The 26,019-nt window shown below is 37.2% G+C and overlaps 2 protein-coding genes across 4 annotated transcripts in view; one reads left to right on the top strand and one right to left on the bottom strand.

Moving 5' to 3' along the window:
* Positions 1 to 26,019, top strand: part of GABRB2 (gamma-aminobutyric acid type A receptor subunit beta2) — a 444,580-nt gene that overhangs the window by 6,640 nt on the left and 411,921 nt on the right. The gene's annotated exons all lie outside the window — the stretch shown is intronic.
* Positions 5,031 to 22,087, bottom strand: GABRA6 (gamma-aminobutyric acid type A receptor subunit alpha6). The gene is made up of 9 exons (XM_086413831.1): positions 22,050 to 22,087; positions 21,734 to 21,852; positions 21,088 to 21,155; positions 18,932 to 19,152; positions 18,764 to 18,846; positions 18,311 to 18,454; positions 17,754 to 17,906; positions 16,214 to 16,473; positions 5,031 to 5,877 (listed from the first exon to the last, which is right to left on the bottom strand). The coding sequence occupies exons 1-9, from the start codon at positions 22,085 to 22,087 to the stop codon at positions 5,602 to 5,604; spliced, it is 1,362 nt and encodes a 453-aa protein (XP_086269957.1). The 3' UTR covers positions 5,031 to 5,601.

The following is a 26,019-nucleotide window of genomic DNA, read 5'->3' as shown; positions in this document are numbered from 1 at the left end:
GTAAGATACTATGATGATGATACTATTACTACTATAAACAATCACTTATTATGGTGCTTTAAATATGCCAGTCACTGTTCTGAGCAATTTACAGATAAAAATTCATTCGATTTTAACATATGGAACTGAGTTTTTATCAGTAAGTGTTTCTGATATGTCTCCTTGTTCCCATATGGGTCCCCCAGCAGCTCATTGTGGCTTTTGGAATTCAACCATTAAAGAAGAATTCTCAAGAGCTTACACTGGACACCTAAATAGTTTACGTCTCAGACTCTGTTTGTGTCTAAGCTATTGTCTCTTAGTTGCAAATCCACCCTTCTGTACTTGCGAACGCTGGCATCAAACTGCACAAATTTCATTTCTCCTTTTAAGGTGCTTCCCACTGAATTCTGAGAATAGGAGGCACTATAGGGAGATGTGAAGACAAAGGAAAAGTAAGAAGGGACTTTCTTATTCCATCCAAGTCTCTTCTTTAAGGAGTGTCCCCATGTTGGCCTTCTACTTTGGCAGACCTCGACCTGGTTCTTACTGCATTCCCAGAACAGCCTCATCACGCCCCAGGCATTGACCCCTTCTTAAAGGTCTGAGCCCCAGCCGTTGGGAATATTCTCCTAAGATGTCACCATGAAAATTTCAGCCTCACTTTCCCTGTTAATATCCTCACTTTTTCCTGATAGACATAGCAAGTGTAAGATTTTGACTTATATTGTACTTCTGAAATCAGTATAATTAAAATATTCATCTACTCATGGTGACATCTGAGTGGACTTGAACAATGCTGCTGCTGCTGCTAAGTCACTTCAGTCGTGTCCGACTCTGTGCGACCCCATAGACGGCAGCCCACCAGGCTCCCCCGTCCATGGGATTCTCCAGGCCAGAACATTGGAATGGGTTGCCATCTCCTCCTCCAATGCATGAAAGTGAAAAGTCAAAGTGAAGTCGCTCAGTCGTGTCCGACTCCTAGTGACCCCATGGACTGCAGCCCACCAGGCTCCTCCGTCCATGGGATTTTCCAGGCAAGAGTACTGGAGTTGGGTGCCGAATGGTAGAACTCCAAGGCTCTCTGAGAGTTCTTAGTAGTGGAAGCAATCTGTCTGCCTGGATATGAGAAAACTGTCCTGCCCTGGGATTAAGACCCTTCAGTACTTTTGTGAGATAAAGAATTCCAGACCAACCATCTGGGATGCCAATAACAGAAAAGGATAGTATCAATAAATAAAAAAGAAGTTATTTATATCAACTCCAGTCATGAATAACTAATTACAGAAATGGGGACTCCAGGAGCTATACATAGCTTATCCCTTGCCTGGTATTATTTAGAGAGAGATAGATATATCTCTGCCTATCTGTAAAGACCACATAGACATTTAGACATATTAATATTTGTATATATTATGTGCTTTCTTTTGACTTCCTCTATCCTATCCACTTACTATTTTTATAAAGGTGGTTTCATCATAGATAGGTTTACAATTGAGTCTTTAGGAAACAGAATATTCAGGCAGGACTGCAATTGTAATGGATTAAATATCATCATAAATGGATGCTGTGATTGTTACTTAGAAATGAACATGATGGATGTTTGGATTTTGCATATCTCCTTTTTGGACAAATGAAGAGAGCACTTTTTGTTTGTATAAAGAGTCATTGCATCTTATTGTGAAATTGTATGAATATGTACAGAAGTGTGTATATGGTACCAAATAACCAGATGAGTGAATTATTTCATTTATTAAGCACTTTTCTGTCAGTTCAAAATGCAACTTTCTATACTCTAAAAAGTTTGTGATGCTTCAGCTAAACTGCTTAGTTTTCATTTTTCCTCTGCCACTAGGATTTCTATCAGCTTCTTCCAGTAGGAGGAACTCAAGAGAGACAAGAAAGCAGATGAAAGGGGAAAGGAATAGTCTCCCTGTTACAGTCTTACTTTGCCTTTTAATGTCACCCTTCACCTTGAGACAGCAGTTGATTCCAGTCTCCAGTTTGGGTTTTCCAAGAACAAGCTCCATTTTGCTCTCCCAAAGGTAGCAGCTTCAATCAGGCAGTCCCTCCTCCCTGTGAGTCTGCTCTCAAATGTGTAAGTGTCCTCTCACCAGCTCCTGAGATGCTGTTAATAGCAGCATGTAAGAAAATCTCAGACGTCTGAGACCTCACTCTGAGGAACCTCTTCCCTGATTACCCATGATAATCACATAGTTGAGTAGCAACTTGTTCTTAAAGGTCCGATTCCCAGCTTTGGGGTTCTCTTCTTTGAGCTGCTGAAGTACCATTCAGGGGATGTCCTCTGTACAGATGATTGAGTCCAGCTCTAAAAGGCCTCTTGTGTGAGTTTTTAGGTTCTCTTAACACTATCTTGTTAAGTTGTGATATGAGATGTGAGAGTTGGATGTGAGATATGGATGTGAAAGTTGGAGTATAAAGAAAGCTGAGCACAGAAGAATTGATGCTTTTGAACTGTGGTGTTGGAGAAGACTCTTGAGAGTCCCTTGGACTGCAAGGAGGTCCAACCAGTCCATTCTAAAGGAGATCAGTCCTGGGTGTTCATTGGAAGGAATGATGCTAAAGCTGAAACTCCAATAGTTTGGCCACCTGATGCGAAGAGCTGACTCATTTGAAACGACCCTGATGTTGGGAAAGATTGAGGGCAGGAGAAGGGTACAACAGAGGATGAGATGGTTGGATGGCATCACTGATTCAATGGACATGAGTTTGAGTAAACTCCAGGAGTTGGTGATGGACAGGGAAGCCTGGCATGCTGTGGTTCATGGGGTTGCAGAGTTGGACATGACTGAGCAACTGAACTGAGCTGAACTGAACTAACACTATCTTCCTCCCTTTGGTGTCTGACTCCTTTAGTTACTATCTCTAACTCATTTAACAGTTCTTTCTGTATTAAATTCTCTCTGTTGAAATATCTTGTCTGGTTTTTATTTTATGCAGTCTTAATTTGATCTCTAAGAGTTGTATGAACTAGGATAAGTCATCTTCCCATTCAAACACTCAGTCCCTTATCTGTTTAACTAGAGGGTGGGGGTTGTGGTTACAGAAGGAGGAATATAAATAATAACTGGTCTTTCACAACTTGTTTTCTGAGAAATGCTCGTCAAGCATTTCCTTCTTGCAAAATAATACTCATGGCCATGCGGACTTGGGAAATGTTAACTACTCTAGAAAACTGTGAGAGAATCACAATGCACATAAGCTCTGAGAAGCCCAGCAGGAAAGAAACCTATTTTGCTTTGATTCAATATCTCCCCTAAAATTCTTTAACTCAGGAAACTCTTCTCTTTTCAGTTAACCTCTCTTACCGCTCTATGACATACACTGAGAAATTCTTAGCAGTTCCAAAGTTTTGCAGATTTTTTTTTCAAGATACTTTCATTGAGGAGAAATATAATGCCTATAATATATAATAGATCTAATGGGTTTTATTTATCTTTTTCAGCTCTAAGCATAGATGTTGACTGATAGTAATGTGCTTTGTAGTGAAATGTATAGTAAACGTTGAGGCAGGGCAGGAAGAATGTTAGAACACCAGGAAAATTATTTCAGGAAATGAAAGACAAAGTGAGAGAATTTGGGAGGGGATTATAGGACAGACTCACATATGGTTAAGTGAACAAGCTATGGATTCAACTGCTTAGGTATGACTCTCAGCTCTAGCCCTTGAGTACCACTTGATTCTGAACAAAATCATTTGTCTTCACTGTCCCTGGGTTTCTTATCTTTAAATGCAGCTAACAGTAGTATATTTCACAAGTTTGTGAAGGAATTAAGTATAACATAGTATATAATGTGATTAACACCAACTTGCACTTAATTATTTCATGTAGTCTCAAAAACAGGAAAAGGCCTTGTATAATGACTTAATTTAGATAATAAAAAAAAATAGTAATGAAATTAATATAAGCTGTTCAAAATGGAAGGAAATTCAGAGGATGTCTATTCAATCTCCCTCATCCTATAAAACTACGTCTCCCAGAGTCTAAGAGATTTGGTCATGGAGCTAATTAATAGGGAAGTTAGATGGAGATTAGCTTCCTCACCCTTAGTAGAGCTATTTCAATTAAACTTTAATTTGTTTGACCATAGAATTTTTTTTTTTTTTTGGTATTTTCCTGGATAAAGGCAAGAGTAGTAATTCCAGAATATTTCTTTCTGGGTTCAGAGCTCTAGCTGATCTCAGTGATTTTTAAGACCCAGCTATGGTTAGTGAGGAATTTATTGATCTGCACAAACCATACCACATGCTTCCTCCTGTTTCTAATTCCTGTTTCCCTAACATCAATCTATGTGGGAGAAATATGGGTAGAGTTAGCATCAGGAGGAGCTGGAATAGAAAGGGATAAAAATAGTCTCATTCATTTTTTTTCAGCTTGAGGTACAATTGATAAAGTTATAAGATATTTAAAGTGTACAATGGGATGATTTAATATATGCATACACTGTGAAATGATTTCCTCTTTTAAGTTAATTAACATATCCATCATCTCATGTATTTACTTTTTTTGATGAAAACATTTAATTTCTGCTCTCTTAGAAAATTTCAATTATACTATACAATGTTATCAACTATAGTCACCATTCAGACCCTATTTATCTTATAACAGAAAGAGTGTTGAATGAGCAGAAAGGAGATGAAGGCTTGACTACTGGAATACAAATTTTTTTTTTAGAACTGGATGACCAAGTCTGCTACTCATATTTTCTACCTCTCAGAATCCCGAGGGACACTAACACTGGGGAGGTAGACACTTCACATCCCCATACTGAGGAAACTCTTCTGAGCTCTATTAAACAGATCCAGACAACCATGTTTATTATTGTTTCATTTAGTGATACACTTAGAAAGATAAAGAATATGAGATATAAGAACAGTTATAATATACAAGCCTTCTACCACTTCATGGAATTATGATGAACATATTATTTTAAAAGAAGAACTGAATGAGATAAAACAACCCTGTACTGCAGTCCAACTGAAGCTATATACAATGCATATATAGTTTATGATCTATGTATAATTCATATGTATAAAAACAACATACTTTATTGATGTAAAATAGCACAGCAAGGTTTGAAACAAATGGCTAAGCTCAATGCAGGCTTTACAGTGCCCTGAAAGCCATTTTACTAGCATAAAGGCCTCCAACATGCTGGTATTAACCTCCTGATAAATATTTAGACTATTTATATTTTGTTCTCTTCAGAACTAAGCCAAAAATAAATATATTTTAAGGCAACCTTTAGAAGTGTCAACATTTCTTATTTTATCTGCTTTGTGACAAATGTTATTCACAGTGACAATTAAAATATTGAACAATGAAGGACAAAGATTGACAAATTCATCCTGAATCCATTGTATCCTTTTATAAAATTTTCTCTAATGTACAGAAAAGTCATATTCTTTAGCAACCTCCACTTTCCAATTGTGAAAAGTAACATTATTGCTTTTCTGCCCATACAGGCTTACTCAAAGTTATATGTTAGAGATTTCAATTTTGATTTCATGTTCAGAAAAGCAACTATACAAGTCTCATTGCTATTTTTAAAAATTCAGAAAACAAGAACTTACTGAAAACAGGTTATTATGGCTGCAAGCTATTCCACACTGTTGCTCACTTCCATTGTATCTTTGGATAGATAAACTATCCAATATACAAGGTTGAATCCTGCAAATGCAACTGGGAAGAGAATCCGAGAATATTGGTCTATTTTACTGGTACCTCCAAAGGTTAGTGAGATGGGTGGGGGGGTTACAGGTGTTGACTGTAAGATGGGAGCTCTTGTGAGGACTTTGCTGGCCTCAGGGGATGGAACTATTGGCAATGTCAGAGATGTGATTCTTTTCTTCAGATGGTACTTGGAATCAGGATGCTGTAGAGGAAAAATATACATATATATTCTGCTTAGGTAAAGGAACAGACATTAGTCATTCATTTTATCATCATTGACAGATGTTTGCTGACACTTTATTATATAAGTTGAGCTTCCCTGTGGCTCAGATGGTAAAGAGTCTGCCTGCAATGTGGGAGACCGGGGTTCAATCCCTGGGTCAGGAAGATCCCCTGGAGAAGGAAATGGCAACCCACTCCAGTAAATCTTGCCTGGAAAATCCCATGGATGGAGGAGCCTGAAAGGCTACGGTCCATGGGATCACAAAGAGTCAGACACAACTGAGCAACTTCACTTTCTTTCTCTTTCTATCATATAAGTTAAAGTACCAGCAAATTATTTTTTCTTTTTTTTGAAGTAGACCATTTTTAAAGTCTTTATTGAATTTGTTATACTATCGCTTCTGTTTTATGTTTAGATTTTTTGGCCATGAGGCATGTGGGATCTTAGCTTCCTGATTAGGGGTTGAACCTGCACCCCCTGTGCCTGCAATGAATTGGCAGGCAAAGTCCCAACCACTGGATCACCAGGGCAGTGTCATCAAATTCTTAATAATATTTGATAGTGCTACTTTTCCAAGAAAGTGGTAAAACAAATTCTAAAAACATTGATTTACTAACAGCCACTGATAGTTCAGTTGGTAAAGAACCTGCCTGTAATTCAGCAGACCCTGGTTGGATTCCTGGGTCAGGAAGATGCTATGAAGAAGGGATAGGCTACCCACTCCAGTATTCTTGCCTGGAGAATTCCATGGACTATATAGTCCATGGGGTCTCAAAGAGTCACACATGACTGAGCAAATTTCACTTAATATCCTATAATTTAATACATCAGCAATTGATGCCAAGCATGATCCATGTCCCAGGAACTGTGTTGAGTATTGTACTATTAGGAAGAGATAAGCCAGGTTATAAGGGTTTATCCACCCACCACCCCAGTTATGCATAAACCTATATGGCAATGTGTACAGGCAATGAGAGGGAATGTCACGATGACAGGGAATTTCATTTTGTAGTATGTGGGTAATTAGTTAATACCATAAAATAACAGCTCAGTTAAATGATAGCATTCTTCTAGACAGGTTCCCAGCCTACAGCCTAATATTCACACATTCATATATCTGAACCAACTGAGGTATGAACAATAGCAAACAAATTTTAAAATGCTCATGTACCTCAAAAGCTAGGCACAAAGTAGAAATATCCATACTATTCTTCCCTTGAATGTGACTGCCTCTTGGTCCAGAGTTCTGTGTTGTGAGCTTTCTGCTTCCTGTTCAGAACTTCTCTACTGTCTCCTTCCATCTTAAGTTACCAAAAATGATACATTTATTAACCTCATAATTATTATATGTTCTTTTCCATCATTAGCTTTTCTGTTCCACTGAAATCAGAGGACAACCAATTCTAGTCTTGAAAGGGATATTCAGTGCATTAAGTAACAGATGAGAGGCTGAGATCTAGATGTGGGAATTGCTTCACCCACGCTTTCACAGCCAGTAATCAACCAGCCTGGTTAATCTCAGTGCTTGCTATATCCCAGCATCTTCTCTTCTTCACTCTATAGTATCGAGTCTGCTTCAGAGACTCTAATTCTGTTTGCTTTAGACACCTTTCAACATGGTGGAGACTAGGGGGGCTTCTTCTGATTCTTACTTTTTCTTGTCTACAGCCTGTAATAATCACTGTCCTTGTGGCTGGGTTGTCCTTGCTGAGTCCCTGCCTTCACACGCATGCTGTACATTATCCCTGCTCTTGTAAAACTGCCTTGTTTCCTCTCTGGCAGCAAAATCACCACTTTGCTGCCTGGCAGGGTGTGTTATTCACATGGACAGACTCCCATGGCTTTAGAGAGCAGCCCCATGGCAACAGCATGAGGCGGCCACCTCCCCGGTGCTGGTGGAACCGCGGGACCGGAATGGCCCGCTGATGCGGTGACACTTGGACTCTGGGAAAACAACAACCCCAAGAACCTCTTCTCCCTCTACTCCTGAATTTTGCTTTGATTTGTCGGGGATGTTCCTGAACATCTAAATAGTAATAGTCATCATAGAGAATTCAAGCCCACTGTGCTTTGGGGGGCCATAGTAAATGCTGTTTCTTTACCAAAAGCAAGAATAAATCACTGTAAAGTCTGATTTGACTTGACCATGGTGAATTTCAAGCAAAGAATATCTTTACCTGTTATCTGTTGACCAGATATTGGGCTAGGCCCTGTGGACAGAAATAAATAAATCAAAGGTGTTGGAGGCAGGAGAGAGTTTCAAATAGAATATTGCCCAGTGTACTGATCTTGAATAGGAAATAAGTGACATTTTCTATTAAAGATATGTGACAACCTTCTTTGATTCTTTGCTTTATAAACCATTGTCACTCTCTTTTCATAAATTCTATTCATTCCTCAAAGTCAATTTTAAGCTTCACTTTCTTACTGGAGCCTCCTTTCATTTCTCGTGCCCTTATTGATCATTCTTTCTTTTCAGTGCCTACACCTGTAATATACAATTTTCAATCTAGATATTGATATATGGGTGTAATATCTGACATTGTACACAGCTGTCCTGTGTGTTAGTCTGTTTTACCAATAAATTGTTAAACAACTGAAAAAACTGTGACAACTGAGGACAGTTGTGCCTAGGGTCACCAGTAGTGCGTGGATAGGACCAGTGTAGTGGTATCCCAGTCTCAATATGTGCTGCCTGTCTTAGAAGATAAATATAACATTGTCAGCCAAAGCTTTCTATCATGTTTCCCAAATTCTAATTTGAATTTTCAACTATTATATATGTTATCAAAATGTTCTTCACCTGAAAGAGAAAAATGTGTCACTGTTTAATCCTTTAAAAAGAGTTCTCCTCCTTCCAGATACACAGAACATGAAAATATTTTACTCTAATAAATTTTCTAAGTATCTTACTGGAGAATAAAGAGGGCAAGGCTTTAGAGCAGATCTTCTTTCCAAACCTGTCTTGATTTTTAATAGCATGCATTGTCTATCTGTCACCTATGTTTCTTTCTTTTTAAGGGAGAAAGAGGGCAGACGTGAACGAGTTCACTGAGATGGAAAAGTGTAAATTATAATCCAGCATAAAAATATAATGTATTGTTTTATCTCCCTCTCTCTTTTGGAGATGTGGGGAGAAGTTATTTGTCAATCTCTTGGCATGTCACAGTGTCACAAATGACTTAATGAGAATTGCCAGATAGCCCTTGTTCAGAGTTAAGCAAGATTGTTCAAGACCTAACGCATGAAAAATTTATGCATAATAGCATTAGCTTGGAATTAAACATCTCCTATGACAGGATCCTTCTTTTCTTCATCTGCTTCCCTAGGCAGTCTCTATGAAGGGTTGCTTAGGAGTTAGAGGGAAACAGAGTCAGAAAGCCCTAGTCTGCAGTTCCACATTTACTACTTATCTGCTGTATGACTTACACATTGCAAAGGAGTCATAAATTCTTCCTAAGCTTAAAGTTTCCATCTTTAAAGTTAGAGACAAAAAATAAATAAATAAAGTTAGAGACAATAATTATTTCATCTGTAAGGGTTTTTTCCCTTTCTTTAAGAACTTGAGAAAGAAAATGTCTCTTCGTTATATGCTTCCTGCCTACTTAGCTGTTACAGTTCTTCTTGCTATCATATTTTCCCTGTAAACATTACTTCTGTTGTGCTTTATCCCCCTTCCTGACTTGAAATCTCCTTAATGTAGAAATCTCTCTTAATGGTAGAGGGCATATTATTTTCATGTGTTAAGTACTCCAAACTACCTAGCCAGTGCATAGAACACAGTGAATGCTTCATAAGCATATGCTAAATCAATAAATGAATGAAAATCGAAACATTTTCTGAGACTTACAAGAGTTTTCAGGCAAAGAGAAGGGAACAAAATATTTCTCGATTATTTTCTATTTTAGCATATTGTTTATATTACATTATATTATAAGTACCATGCTTCCCAGATGGCACTAGCGGTAAAGAACTTGCCTGCCAATGTAGGAGACATAAGAGACATGGGTTTGATCCCTGTGTCAGGAAGATCCCCTGGAGGAGGGCATAGCAACTCACTCCAATATTGTTGCCTGGAGAATCCCCGTAGACAGAGGATCCTGGTGGGCTACAGTCCAAAGGGTCACAAAGAGTTGGACACAAATGAAGCAACTTAGCACACAGGCATGCACATAGGTACCATATCTAAACACTTACCATTTACAAGCACTGCCTGGCACTCTGCCTGCATTATTTTGCTTATTCCTAGAAAGAATCTCTAATGTAATAATATTTTGTTTTAGAGTTGAGCTAATGAAGGTATAAGCAGGGAGCTCACACAAGTGACAAGTGGTAGCACCTGAATTCAGTCCCCCTTAGATGCCTAAGAGCAGGGGTCCCCAAGCTCTGGGCCACACAGAGCTTGGGGACCCCTGTCAGATGAGAGGCAGCAATAGATTAGAAATAAAGTGCACATTAAATGTAATGTGCTTGAATCCTCCCCAAACCACCCCCAACCCCAGTTCATGGAAAAATTATCTTCCATGAAATCGATTCCTTGTGCCAAAAATGTTGGAGACCACTGCTAAGAGCATAATCTTAATAAATACTGTTTTTCCTTCCCATCAGCTTTAGGGTTTAGGGCACAGTTGTTTCTCAGCCACAGTTACTGACATATTGGTACTTCTTAGTTGTGGGGACTGTCCTGTACACCATGGGGTGTTGAGTATCATCCTTCTCCTCTATCCATAAGATACCTGTAGCACCCACATCCTCAGAGTTTTGACAATCAAAAATGTCCTTGTATCATGACATACGTCCTCTGAGGACACCCACCATTGAGCATCACTGGTTTAGAATTACACTGTCTCATTGTACAGCGATGGCTGGGGGATTTCTGTGCTAAGTCACTTCAGTCGTGTCCAACTCTTTGTGACCCTATGAACTGTAGCCTGCCAGGCTTCTCTGTCCATGAGGATCTCCAGGCAAGAACACTGGGGTGAGTTGTCATGCCCTCCTCCAGGGGATCTTCCTGATTCAGGGATTGAACCCATATCTCTTATGTCTCCTGCATTGGCAGGCAGGTTTTTTACCACTAGTGCCACCTGGGAAGTTTCTGCTGCTGCTGCTAAGTCGCTTCAGTCGTGTCCGACTCTGTGCGACCCCATAGACGGAAGTCCACCAGGCTCCCCCGTCCCTGGGATTCTCCAGGCAAGAACACTAGAGTGGGTTGGCATTTCCTTCTCCAATGCACGAAAGTGAAAAGTGAAAGGGAAGTCGCTCAGTAGTGTCCGACTCTTAGCGACCCCATGGACTGCGGCCCATCAGGCTCCTCCGTCCATGGGACTTTTCAGGCAAGAGTGCTGGAGTGGGGTGCCATTGCCTTCTAGCAGGCAACAAGTACAAGGTTCTCAAGGAAATGCCAGAGAGCTGAATAACCCACAAGCTGGATAATCAGTTCCTGGATAATTAGAAATCGGCAGTATAGAGACTGGACATCTAAAATTTAGAAGAATCTCATTGAGTTTCTGAAATGAAAAGAAAGCCAATTTTGCAAGCCATTCAAGCTACAGGTTTGCATCAGATTCTGCCTGCCCCATTGTAAGCTCAGCAGCTTCAGTTGATGGTAAAATAGGCTTTTGTCAGAGTCCAGATGAGGGCTCAGCTTGGGGCTGTCACTGTTTTGAGTGGAACACCTGTGGTTTTGAATTTTTCCAGGGCTCCCCTGCTGCTCAGTGCCATCCTGCTTTGGGTATTTTTAGAACATTGCTTTGTTTTAGGTAACGCCATATTGCAAAGGTACTTGGAGTCAAACTGGACATTGTGACAGTCAGTTATTTGGTATAGGGATAAGGCATTTGGGAAGTACTAAGAGCAATTTTGATACAATATTCAGTGAACCTAATATATTAAAGAGGAGGGAGCAATGGGTTACCTCGTAGGGGAGATATTTCAACAAGGGCTGCATTACTATAGGGCAAACAAAGCATCTGCTTTTAACCGGGGCACCAAAAACAAGAGAACATATTTTTTAAAACATTTAGTATTTGACCATTTATAAAATGATAGTATTAAAAATTACGGAGAAAATGAACTCTGTCAAATGTCATTACATTTATAACTGGTAGAACTGGGAGCAGAGACAATTCCAGAATATCTACAGAGAAGCAGCTGATTAGTAGCAATCTGGTAGGTCAGTGGTGCTAGAGACATGTCTGAAAACCACACTGAAATATTTGGAGAGTCCTGAAAGGAATACTAGATGGGGATTTGATGGAAGATATAGGGAAAGAGCTAATTGCCTACACTTCTCATCTGACCCACCCCACCCTCTCTATAAGTCATATGATGGTGCTACCATGGGGAAGGGGCATCATGGTCTTTCTGGTGCTCAGAGTCTCTGATGGTCTTAATTCAATTGCTAATTCTTTGGAATAATGATAGTACTCAAAGAAATCTCAGCAATATTAGGAACAGGGGAGGTAAATCTATGCTTCATATTTCTCTACACAGGTGAAGGGCAACATGGTTATGGCCCAGCAGATGTTTCAACCTTGAAGGGTACAGAAAGGACAACGTGTCTTACTTGCCTCTCTGTGCCCAAGTTGTGAATAACTGACTTAGTGTCTCTAGATCAGGGCCAGGCTCATCTTTCCGTTCTCAACATAGGCACCACTTCCTCCAGAATCACCTGCTCCAGACTGTGTGAACACTCTTGCATGGCCCTTCTTCAGCCTCCTATACGTCTGTAACCACAAGCTTTATCACAGAGCATTGGCGGGGCTCCTTGATTTCCCTCTCTTCCTGCTTGATGGGCAGTTCCAGGACAGAAGAGGCTCTATTGATGTTGCTTACTAATGAACTCTCAATGTTCTACAAAGGGTCTGCATATAAAGGCACTTAATAAATGCTTATGGTATGAAAAGAACACATAGGTACTCTATAAATTGGTGTCAGGTGACAAGAAAAATAAACCATGCAATCAGTATAAACACAGTTATTCTCTAAACTAATTAAATTTTGGTCAACTTTATAGATAATTTGTGAAAAACATCACACCTTCCATGAAAAAGAGAAGTCACGTTGGATGTGTTGAGTAGTGGGGCAGAGGATTCATTCTTAAGAACTTGGTGTTGAGGACTTAGATGTTTAAAATAAAAAAAAATACTAGGAAAACATTCCAAAAGAGATCAGAGTCTAAACTCAGTCTTATCGACAAAATAAGTACACCTTAGACAAATAATAAGTTCTGAAACATAAATACAGGAGTACTTTCTAATGCCTAAATAGCATATCATATAAAAACAATATGGAAAGATACCATATAAGCGGGAAAGAAGCACTGGAGAATTTCTTCTCAAAATCTAAAAATATAAAGTCCACTTCCAAATGCCTTAAAAACAGAAAGGTTATTAATCTGTAGAACACTTCTGAAGATTTAGATTTAGTCTCTTCAGGTATGAGTACTAGATTTTAAATGTCTGAATTTCTTTATCATTATTATAAATTTCAAGGTCAAATTCAAAGCAATAAAGTTTTCACATTCATTCTAACCAGTTTCCTGTGAAAAACAATGTGTACTTTAAAACATACAATTTAGAATCACATGAAATATCCAAGCACTTAATCTCATTTCAGCTTTGCCATATTGGATTGCTATTTCAATGTCCAGCTTACCCAAATAATGTTATTTTGATTACAACTGAATAGGCATTTTTAAATGTCATGGTATTTGAAAGAAAAAATGGCCTTGTAATCAAAATATACCATTGTGCTGTATAAATTCCAAATACGTAATTTATGTTTGTTCCTCTATATTATAAAAGGCAATTGCCAAGTTTTGACATAAATAAATAAAATGTGCATGTTCTATGCAATCATCTGTATTTATTTCTTGATGCTTACAAGGTTTATATTGTTAGGTTTGGTTACTTTTGGTTTTTATTTTTATACTTTGACTTAGCCTTTCAGAAACAAAAGTCTCCTTTTCATTGCCTTGAAATATTATAAGTGGAGCCAGGTTTAGAAATATAATTTTTCATAGGAAAAAAGAGTCCACTTGCAAGGAAAAAAGTACTTTGAGATGATTTGAATCCAATTTGTTTATACAAGTTCCAAAGGACAGCCTAATTATATGTTACTATATTCGAACTATTAGAAGATAGTCTATATGAAGACCTGAGATCTTAAATTCCATCTTATTAATAAATTATACCTTTAAAATAATAGACTTAGGGAATGATAACTCTGTGCTTTCTCCAAGGATTTGAGATCATATCCTTCTCAGTAATCCATATTTTAAAAATGTTGAAGTAAGGAAGTTGGTCTTTCCTTTTGTCTCAATATCAGATCAATGACTATATTCAAAATCACTTTTCTTGCCCTTTTTCTCATGAATTTCTCCTCTTATTTTTACTGTACTTGTCAAATAAGACACTGTTAAATGGTATTTTGATAAATATTAGTTCTTCTTCCTTTCTAGATATATGTTAGTATATGACCTTTGGGCAATATAATAGTTATGTGTCTATGTTAAGTACAGACAGGTTGTAACATAATCACATGTTTTTACAAACAAAATAATTCTCAAAAATACTTAGAATTTATCTTTTGTGAAAAATACAATTTTCAACTCATTTGAACTAGGTCTTCAGACTAACATATTTTTGTTATAAATTTATATTTTTGTGACCTTTGAAAATACATGTGTGGGGATGTGTGCATGCTCAGTCATGTCCAATTCTTTGCAACTTCATGGACTGTAGCCTGCCAGCCTTCTCGGTCCATAAGATTTCCCAAGGAAGAATACTTGAGTGGGGTGCCACTTGCTCCTCCAGGGGATCTTCCCAGCCCAGGGATCAAACCCACATCTCTGGCGTCTCCTGCAATGGCAGGTGGTTTTTTTACCACTAGCGCCACCCAAACATCATTAAATGAAAGAAAGAATTTTGGAAATCACCTTACCTACATTCAGAAAAGGTCTTTTTTACCCAGTGGTATGTACTCTTTCATAGTTCAGTCTCTGAGCAAGTGCTGGGGAGGTTAGGGCATCAGCCTCTGTGTAGTTGTGAATATTAGGATTTCTGGAATCAATTCTTAGTTTTTCTAAGTGATTAATGTTTCCCTTCTCTGAGCCTCTGTTTTTTATTTTCAAATGTAATTTGACTGGATTACTGGATGGCAGACTTCTTTTTTAATGAGGTCTAATTTAAGGAAAAACTTTTTAAATGATGAATTGCCACTTATCATGGACTGGTCTTATCCTTTGGAGAAAATGCAAATTCTCAAACAAGTTTCTTAGTTTATCAAAGAGAAACGTTTCAATAAAAATGATCTTTTAAAGCCAATAAATAGCTCAGTATTTGGAAAATAAAATACATATAATGTTATAATTTTTATTGTAAAACTTAAGCAAGGATTAACTAGTTTTGTGATTTGTAAATATTTGTGAGAATTGATCAATTATAAACAAATTTTCAATTCAAATTGTCTGCATTACTTGATTTTGCTCAAGAGCTACAGTTTGGAGTTTGTATTGAAGTAAAAATGTATACTTGTCCATCAATTCTACAATCCTTTTTTAAGAAGTACATGCAACTTAATTGTGAGAATTTATTCATATACATAATTGAAATTTAAGGGCACATTTATGACCCTTGAATTATTAATGCTATCATTTATTTTTTATTAAAAAATGCTTTGGGGACCAGCACTTAGTCACCACAAATCTAAACTTAATTTTATAGGTATTTTTCACTGATTAAGTCTTTGCAAAAATTAATATACATAAATATGCATATTTTATACATATAACATGAATGTGAATATGAGAATGTTTTCATGTGAATCAAAAACTTGGCTTATGACTCAGCATTCACAGAATCTCATATACACATCTTTCCCTTCTGGATTAAAGCAACAAGCAGATTTCTAACAAAAATTGTTCATAGAGTCCCTGTTTGTTTCCTTCAGACTGTGGAACCTCATTAAGAACGTTTTTTTATCTTTCTTTTTAACTTTATTCTCCCTGGTCGGTATATGGGAACCCATTCAAAGGAAGCATCTAAAGGCTGAGAATTTTCTCGTCTCCTCTGAGAACTTGGAATCTGCCAGTACTACTGAGGATGATGAAAGAGGAATACCAAAAGTTCAGAGCAAAGATCAATGAAGGATTGTTGCTTGGCTTTTCCTGTGAGGTTGGAGAAGTTGACCTTGGAACCAAAGTTACATAACTTTATTACTAATATTATTTTTGGACTATCTACTTGTTTGCAATAACTATTCAGGCTGCCTTTTCCTATACAGTGTGGGTAACATTAGAAAAGTAAACAATTACCAAAACAATCTCAGCTTCCAGGGGTTCAGTCGCTTTTGCTATTGTCACTGGGGGTGAGGCTGCAATCTGCGCCTTCCTTTTGGCCTTTTGTGTCTGAAGATTGGTAAAGTAGTTGACAGCAGCAAACTCAATAAGAGCAGAGAAGACGAAAGCAAAGCAAACAGCTATGAACCAGTCCATGGCGGTTGCATAAGACACTTTTGGCAAGGAGTGCCGGGCACTGATGCTTAAAGTGGTCATGGTTAAAACAGTGGTGATTCCTAAAATGAAACAGAATGAGAAATGCAGTATTAGCATTTGCAATCGAATAACAGGCTCAAATGGGAACTTGTTGGAGATTTCAGTTACAAATGTAATTTTTGTTATTTTGTTATTTCTAATTGTTCACAGTTATTACCATAGGCATTCATATTTTTGTATCCTTCAATACCTCGCATACATTGTAGTTGCTCAAAGTTATTTTTTGAAGTGACTTAGTTTAACAATAATAATATAATAGCAAATTATTAGTACATGAGTAATACAATCTTGAACTTGTGAGCATATTTAATGCTGATATAAAATTTCATCATATTAATAAATATTTGTATAGATGATAAATATAAAATTAGATTTCACAATATTTTAATTTCTAGATTGGTTTTTTAAGATAAAATATTTAATCATAAGCAAATAATTTCATCACTCATCTTGCAGCAGTTTTCTGTCTTGGAGGATTTATATAATCCAAAGATGGTTAGCGTCATTATATATATATTCTTTTATAACTTGCAGAAAGAGATCTGTTTTAGTATGGTAAATTAAAAAGTCAAAATTCGTCTGAGATTTCAATTAAACTCAGGTCTTCCCTATGAACTACTAAACTTATAATCATGAAAGCTGAGAAAAAAATTGGGTTTTGTTACAGAAGATATTTTCTGTTACAGCTCTTTTTCTTATTTCATTTTGTTCCGTCACACTGTTAGTGATTCTATATAACATAAATGTAACTAAATATTTAGTCTGAACAATAGGAAATTGGTGATATTTAACTGCGATTCATGGGGTCGCAAAGAGTCAGACAAAGCTTGAGTGACTGAACTGAACTGAAGACCTAAAAAAATGGCAAAATTTTTTATGATCCTACCTAAATAAAAGGGAGATATATTTTGTGTATTCATGGGTTCAATATCTTAACTTTTGATTTCATTGAATTACATGTCATTTTAAATTTCCTACTTTTTCTAGTTATGAAAAAGCAAATTGAGATAAGAAATTCTCCAAAATAGGACACGTGAAAGTCATAGGAAACCAGCCAGAATTCTTGCTGAGACAAATCTTTTGTTGATTCACCACACAAATTGTGATAAGATGAAGGTTACTTCATATGAAACATGTGTCTGAATGAGATAGGAGTTTATTTCCTTTGTGGATTGAAAAATATATTGATATTCAATATATATATTGAAAAATATTCACTGGTGTGAATATTCCCCTTAAAATACACAAGCAATGTGAGCTGGAGGATGATGGAAAGTAGAGCCCAAAGAGTGAAGCATACCAAAGACAGTTCTGGCTGGAACAGACTCCTTATTAATCCAGAAAGACACCTGGGAAAGAATGACTGTCATAATGCAAGGAGTATAGATCTGTATCATGAAGTAGCCCATCTTCCTTTGCAAGTGGAAATAAACTGTCATTATTACGTATTCACCTGTTGGAAGACAGGTATGTCAGTATTATTGCTGTTGACAACGTGCAAAAAGAGTGCAGTTAGAATAAACCTTACAGATCCTTAAATTAATATGTGTAGGAAGAAAATAGCAAAGACATTTTTCAATGTATGGCAAAGTTAGTCGATCAGCAGATGATAAATGCATCAGCTCATTGTTTTCTGTGGAGTTCTTTGTGTCACACACATACAAAACTACTCACTCTAAGGCTATTCAAATCTTTATATATGCACATGGTTGCAAAATCCATCTTAAAGCTACTCATCACTTTAAAACTGCAAGTTTAGCTGAGAATGGCTAATGCAGAGGAAAAACAAACATATTTTGAAAATGTGCACTGGAGTCACCTTGTAGGATTCCATTCACATGTTGGTTAAATTCTTACCTGTGTTAGATTTAATTGTCTCACTAGAGACTGTTTGTCCAATCAGATCATACTGAAGGAGGCTTGAGGATTCTTCTGGGACTTCCACTGAGTAAAGTGGTCCTTTTTTCCATGTATATATGATTTCACTCTTGGGGTAAGCATCTGAATTTTTTAAACAAATTGCAGTAAATCTGGCTAGTTGTGTTTTTTTTTTTTTCCCTTTCAAAGCAAATCTTGTCCATTATGAAAAGAAAATACAAGCATAAATTTAAAAAAAACAATTTTTTTCTTTAATCCTGGGGACTAAAACCTCTATGTAAGATTGACGGACATGATTAAGTAAGTTAATTCTAGGAATTATACAGAGAATATCAAAGTAGTATTTCTCTTTTGCTTTTCAGCCTGACTAAAACCAAATAATTATGTATTTTGAATACATTATTTAACTCTCAGAAGCATTTTGTCACTTACAACTGCCAAATTTGAGCGGACAAGCATGCCCATCCATAGGAAAGTTAACCAGTTTCATAGGACAGTCAGCGTTGATGGTAAGCCTAAGGAACATTGAAATAAATAGTTCTGAGTTAGTATGATGGACAAATCCTTTGAGCAGAGGACAAAGAACTGAGGAAGCCTCACCTCATGGTGTATAGAATGGTTCCATTCTGCATTATTCTGAAGAGTTTATTAGGAGTTGTCATGTTGTGAGCAATTGATTTTTTGCCATTCCTGAAAAAAGTGTCAGGTGTCCAGATTTTACTGACCATCAGGTTATTCAAACTCAAAATCTCAGTTGGCCCCCCAAACTTCAACCTCTCATCTGTCCAAGTCTGGCGGAAAAAAACATCCATCGTGTATTCCTAAGAGAAAGTAAGATATTCATGCATGCTGGGTAGATGGTTCATTAAGAATAAGTTTATTCACTAGCTTACATACGCAATACTAAAATTTAAGAAATAAAGCAACTTTTTATGACAATAGCCTATCAGGAGAACTATAACCAGTGAATTATTATTTTTCACACTGTAAGATTGTAATGTTATTATAGACGGTCATGTTGATATTGTATAAACCTCCCTTCTCCACCTTCACCTTCAACATTCTTCCTTTTTTCTATCAGTAATCCATGTCTCTATCTACTGACCTCCTGATTTCTCTTGTTTAATTTAGAATAAAAATATAAGATTTAATCTAGGTTTTGGATTGGCCTTCCTACCATCAGTTAGTATAATCATTCCTCTTAGCAACTTGTTTACCTTCAAAAATATATCTGAGCAACACAGTGCCACTTAGTACAGTTCCAAGGATAGAGAAACTTTACTTGATAAGCGTACTTTGTCTGCACATCATAATTATTTTATATAGTTCTCAGAGAACATAAAAGCAAATACTACCATGATTACTCAAACAGAGCCTCATTTAAGTATGCATAATCAAAATTATGTTTTAATTTGTGGCTTTTATGAAATAACATTAAGAACTTAAGTATTATGCTGAAGGCCTTTGCTAAAGTCAATGATAAATAGCAACTTATAATTATGTCAAAATATTGCCAAGAATTGCTTTGTATCCTTTATATTTTTCTTTATGAGACCCATTACTGCAAGTGGTGATTATATTTTAAAAATATAATTTGACATACAGTATATCCATATAATGGTGGTCCAGGCTATAACAAGCCTCTCTTGTATAAATACACTTAAAAAAGAGACACACGCATAAAATAAAATTCTAAGTGTCCCCAGATTGCAATGCTACAGTAGAATATAGTTGTGATTATTTATTCTTGGTGTGAATCATACTCAAATGAAAAAAATTGATAGTTAAATTGTTGAGGATTCTGAAGGAATGCTGACTCTTCTCTCTCACCTCTTAAGACATTTATCTCCTAAAGTGCTCCTTAGTCTCTGCCCCTCTTGTTATTTTTTTTTTTTTACTCTTTTCTCCTTTCCTTTCTCTTCCCTTTTTCACTCCTTTCCCCCTCTTTAAATTTCTATTCCTTTCTTTTCTGCTTATATTCTCAGCTCAAAAAGCAGAAAATGAAAATCTCTAATAGCTGTTAATCTAGAATTACATCCCCTAGTTCATTTAATGCACCACTTTAAAGAGTTATGTTTTTCTTCGGTTTTAGTATTTACATTTTATTTTTAGGGGGACACACTACCTGAGAAACGTCAAAGAATATCATGATATACTTTGTTCTAAAAAACTGGTTCAGTTGTTCACTGCCACTTACTATAAATACCCTCTGACGAATCCTACGGCCATCTGTACCTGGAACAGAGTTCCCAGAACACCTACTGGTCCACTTGCAAACATAAAAGGTGGAATGCAGTAGTCTTTCCAAAGGACTCCCTTTACTGTTTTATTAACATGTACTGAGAATGGGGCACTGCCAAAACAGCCACGTTTTATGTTTAATAGATCTTCTCAATATACTCTTACATGGCATTCCATCTTTGTTGTTTTTTAACTCCTCCATAAATTTCCTAAAACTTCATAAAGATGGGGGAGAATCTTCTCTTTGTAAGGAAGAATTGGCGCTTGATATGTGAACAGAAGAGAAGATGTCATCTTAAAAGTCTCCTCAGATTCATGTTCAAGCAGAGCCTTTAGTGAAATGTGAAGGAGATTTGGCCAATAATCTGCTCTAATGACCATTCCTTCCCAGCATGAGTGCATATATTGCTTTTAGATCTGGAGCCAAGTTTGTTAACAATGTCCATTATCATTCATTCTGGGACTCAGTCCGGTCCTCCTTTAAGCAAATTACTCTCCTCACTCAGCTCACTCACCATCTCCACGTCTGACACGGGCCCAAAACTCGTCACGTAAATGTCTGTTTTGACTTCAGTGACAGCACCTGAAATTAGCCCATAGGGACATTTATCATCAATGATGTTAAGGAGATTGAATGGAACGACTGTTTCACAAAGTCCCTTCTCTCAGCCAGAATCTATAACCCATCCTAAAGTAATTCCAGTAGCAAGGGTCCTTTAGTTTTTCAGCTCTTAAAAACTCAGATTAGTTGCATTATTTTGAGTTTATTCCGGCCAAATTGCAAAGTTTAAGGAATGAAGGAAAACTGGGTTAGTGTTCTGACAACTACAGTAATAATGTTTAGTGATAGCTTTAATGGAACAAATGCTTAAAAATGTGTTTTATGTGAAGAATCTCATTTACATTCACACACCCTATGAGACAAGCACTGTTCATACACCCCACCACTGTTGAGAAAGTGGAGGCTTAGAGAGTTCAAATAACTCACATATAAGTTCAGGAATTGAGGGAGGGACAGGGACTGGATGGCCCCCTGCCCCAACCCCAGTGCCCTGCAACTTCCCACTCTGCTATCCTGAGGCCTCTGGGCCTTGGACTGGCACTAAGGGGGAAGAAGGGCACACATGTCACATATAGTCTAGGAAGGACTCAGCCTCTTACCTCCAAATCCCGGTCGCAGCCGATTGTCGTAGCCTTCAAGCAAGTTGTCCAGGATCCGACTGATGTTTTTGGAATAGAAGTTTCCTTCATCTTCAAGTTTCCCTAGAGCATTTTCTACCCTGTGAGTAGACAATCAATGATCCTCCCTCCCAGGCCCCCCAAAAATAGGCTGTTCATTCCAGCCTCATCTACCCCACCATACAGATGAGCCATGCCATCCAGGCTGCTTCTATGATTTGGTATAGAAGTCACCCAGTGGATGTATGCTTGCCCTTTCCTTAGAGCTAAAAGGAAAAGTCAGAAAACAAAGTCTTACCAGAGAACAATGTACAGACAGGGCAGAGGCGACACCATCCTGCGGTGCACTGAGGTGCCCGGCTTACCCTCTGCCTGCCTTCTCCTCCTCCCAGCCAGTTCCCCTTTTCCAGTTAACTAGAGCGCTCTCCGGGACCACTCATAGCCCTTCTTGTTTGTGTCCAGCCAGTAATCCAGTAGATGAAGATGGAAAGGTTGCCAGCTAAACGTGGAGGGTTCCCCTTGATCTCTTCTCTCTCCGTTCTGTCCTTTCACATGGAACAAGGTGGTTTGGGGTCTTAGAGTATGTCCCAGTGGACATTTATCCTCCTCTGACTGATCAGTTGGGGAATGAGAGTCTGGAGGGACAGTGCATGGTCAGAGAGCAGTGACAATAATCAAGTAAGGCATTAGGGGAGATTAGAAGGGAGAAATTCACTGCTAGTTTTGGCATGGACTTAGCAGGGCCCTGTGAGGAAATCTGGACGGCAGTGGCATCTTGCTGATTGAAATTATGTTCCAGTGGGCTCAGCATTTATTATTTCTATGGTTCACAGAAGGATTTCTACATAGCTCTCACTGCTTAAAAAGTCTAACAATATTGAGGTTTTCTTGGATGCTCTTTCTGATTTCACCAGCTTTATTGCTTCAGCTACCCCTTTCCTCTCTATTTAAATATTGGTTCTCATTCTTCTTTGAAAAAGCACCTAGAACACATCAGAACAACTCCTGACCATCCTGCTGTTGAATTAGTGTTCTGTTTTTTATTTTTTTGGCAGTACTTTGCTGATTCTTCTTGTGAAATGTATGGCATCTCGAGCAAAGTTATAAAGTCGAATGCTGCCTATAAGAGATAATGTCTGGAAAGAGCTTACTAAGATTTCCATGTAGAAATGCTATAAGAATAAAGTATCCGTAAACATGGTCAATGATGATGTTGCTGGCACTATTAGGCTTGTCACAGGTCAAAGTGGAATGTTTGAAACCAAGGAACAGCATTCTCCCCCTAGTCTGGGAAAGTTGGAGTAATATAAGTCTCTTTAAGCCTTGTCGTTTTAATCTTTAAATAAAAATAATAAAGTATTATGAATGTGTATGTGTGTGTTTATGTGTGTGTGTGTGTATATATATATATATATATATTTTTTTTTTTTAATTCAGGAACATAAGAGCCAGAAGCAAATGTCTTCTTCACTATCCTCCTGCCAGATCCACCCACTATCTACCTAGTTCACAGTCTGTATTTTCAGCACCTAAATTCTACACAAGTGATGGTAACTTAAAGCTATATAGCACAGTCATAAGCATTATTTCTGAAGATGTGACATAAATAATTTGAGAAAAATTTCAAGAAATTAGCTATAAACAAAACAACAATGACAACAGTAGAAACAGGAAAAGTCCAAAATTTCTTATGAATTTTTTTTAAATTTTTGAATCTGTTACACGGAATTTTCTAGTTACTCATCAAAAACCTGAATTCCCTCCAGCATTCCTGGCAAGTGGTATTCAGCATCTGATTTCTCACTTTGCTTTACTTGTGTTGGGTTGAAATCTGTACCCTGGTCCTAGTTCTCACCTTTGAAGCTACACAAAATAATATTATTTCAGAGCAAAACTACATAGCAATCACATAAACAAAGATATCTATCATGTCCTCTCTAATTTAAGCTAAGACTCCAAAAATCATTTTTTATTGATTACAGAACCTGGTTTTTGTATTTCTTCTTATTCTTTTCACTTTATTTTAAACATAATACAACTAATCACTATAGCATTTTCAATTCCATTGATTGCACTAAATCCTAAGGATCTGATGCTATTAAGTAATTCTCTGATCATTATTAATACAATGTATTGTTTTTATTCATCATAGGACTCTACATTTATCCCTGCAAGTTTGTATCATTTTTATCCATCATTTTGTTTACTATCCATCTCTGATTTGTATCATCCTCAAGCTTAGTGAGGTGTCTAGACTGATTTTTTTTTTTTATGTGTTAAAAAGATGATCATTGGTGAGGTGTTACATTTATATACATATTCTTTTTGAATAGGCATGTTTTCCTCCTGCAAAGTATTTATTGAAAAAAGAAATAGTTATTATTATATTTGTCTCTAAAGAGAAGATTAACATATTTGATTCTATTTTCTGATGAGTTTTAATTAGTAGTTTAATGAAGGAGAAGAAATCTGTTTTCTAGTCTAAATAGGAAAAAAAAATCTTAAATCTGGAAGGATAATAAGGGTATGTAATCTTAGCCATCTCACTTTGCAGATCTCACCTTTAAATGAATGTGCTGGACCTAAGGGACTCAAATTCTGTACTTCTGTTTATCTGATTTATATGTTGGTGACAACATAAGGAAGTCACCTCTTCACACATCTCTGTCAGAATTGGCAGACAAGCTCTAATAACAACATTAATGTTTGACTACAGTTATTATTTTCCTATGGAACTAGCCATAAAGGAGTTCAAAAACATGACTCTTTGAGCAATTATTTTGAGAAATGCGTGGTCATTTATGTAGCATTTTGTCTATGCAAACCAAGTATTTAGGAATTCCCCTTATTTAGTGAATTACTTTCTTCTGGAAAATTAGAAAACATTTGTCTCACACCTGTCTACTTCACAGCTGTTTTTCCTAAATATGTTTTTAAATCACCTTGGGTGACCACTGGCTTGCTCTGCTGTTCCTCTCCACTGGAAAGCCTAGAACTACCATCCTCTCCAATAATACTCTTATTAATATGCTGCACTTTGCAAAAGGACAATATGAAAAAAATCTATCTCCTTTCTTTGTCCTAAACTTTGAACTCCTGGCACCCCAGGTTTGTGTGTATGAAATTAATCATATATATGCATTAGTATACTTTATTGGTGTTTTTCTTTCTGGCTTACTTCACTCTGTATAATAGGCTCCAGTTTCATCCACCTCATTACAACTGATTCAAATGTATTCTTTTTAATGGCTGCATAATACTCCATTGTGTATATGTACCACAGCTTTCTTGTCCATTCATCTGCTGATGGACATCTAGGTTGTTTCCATATATAAACAGTGCTGCAATGAAACGAATCGCCAGTCCAGGTTCCGTGCATGATACTGCATGCTTGGGGCTGATGCACTGAGACAACCCAGAGGGATGGTACGGGGAGGGAGGAGAGAGGGGGGGTTCAAGATGGGGAACATGTGTACACCCATGGCAGATTCATGTTGATGTATGGCAAAACCAATACAATATTGTAAAGTAATTAACCTCCAATTAAAATAAATAAATAAAAAAAAAGAAATTAACCAAGGACTCAGAGATGATTGGAGGAGGTTATTGCACAGAAAAAGCAAACTTGGCACCAGATGCTAAATAGTACTTTCCATGATAAATAAGAACCAATACATATATTTATGCATTTATACATAAGTAAACAGAAAACACAATCAAAATCTTCAAGATCAGAATGGAATTGTCTCTTGAACAACACATGATTGCATTTTCTCACTGCAAATCTCCACTGGGCTTAAATTTAAAAAAAAAGAAAGAAAGAAACAATATTAGAATTGAGCCTCAGAAACCCAGTAGCTCTTTTTTTTTTGTCAAATAATAACTTTAACAAAGTAACTTTACTATTTGAGCATTAATGTTCTTACGTTTGAGGAACTTGAACCAAAGGATTTCAGTATTTGTATAACTACTTCCCACCTAATACTAGAGGACTTGAAACATTTTCCCTGTTTGTTTTAGAAATGGTTATGGAAAGCCAGTCAGTCAGTCAATAAATGCAATTTAAGACTGTAAGTGGAAATTGTGCTTAGTCACTCAGTCATGTCCAACTCTTTGTGACCCCATAGACTGTGGCCCATCAGGCTCCTCTGTCCATGGGGATTCCCTAGGCAAGAATACTTCATTGGGTTGCCAAGCCCTCCTTCAGGGGATCTTTCCAACCCAGGGATCAAACACAGGTCTCCCACATTGCAGGTAGACTTTTTTAA

Source organism: Bos grunniens, chromosome 7 (genome assembly GCF_055505025.1).
Source record: "Bos grunniens cultivar Pamir isolate PY7600 chromosome 7, Bosgru_T2T1.0, whole genome shotgun sequence".
Taxonomy (NCBI): domain Eukaryota; kingdom Metazoa; phylum Chordata; class Mammalia; order Artiodactyla; family Bovidae; genus Bos; species Bos grunniens.
The sequence above is the reverse complement of the archived record's forward strand: the minus strand, read 5'-3'. Positions and strand labels throughout refer to the sequence as shown.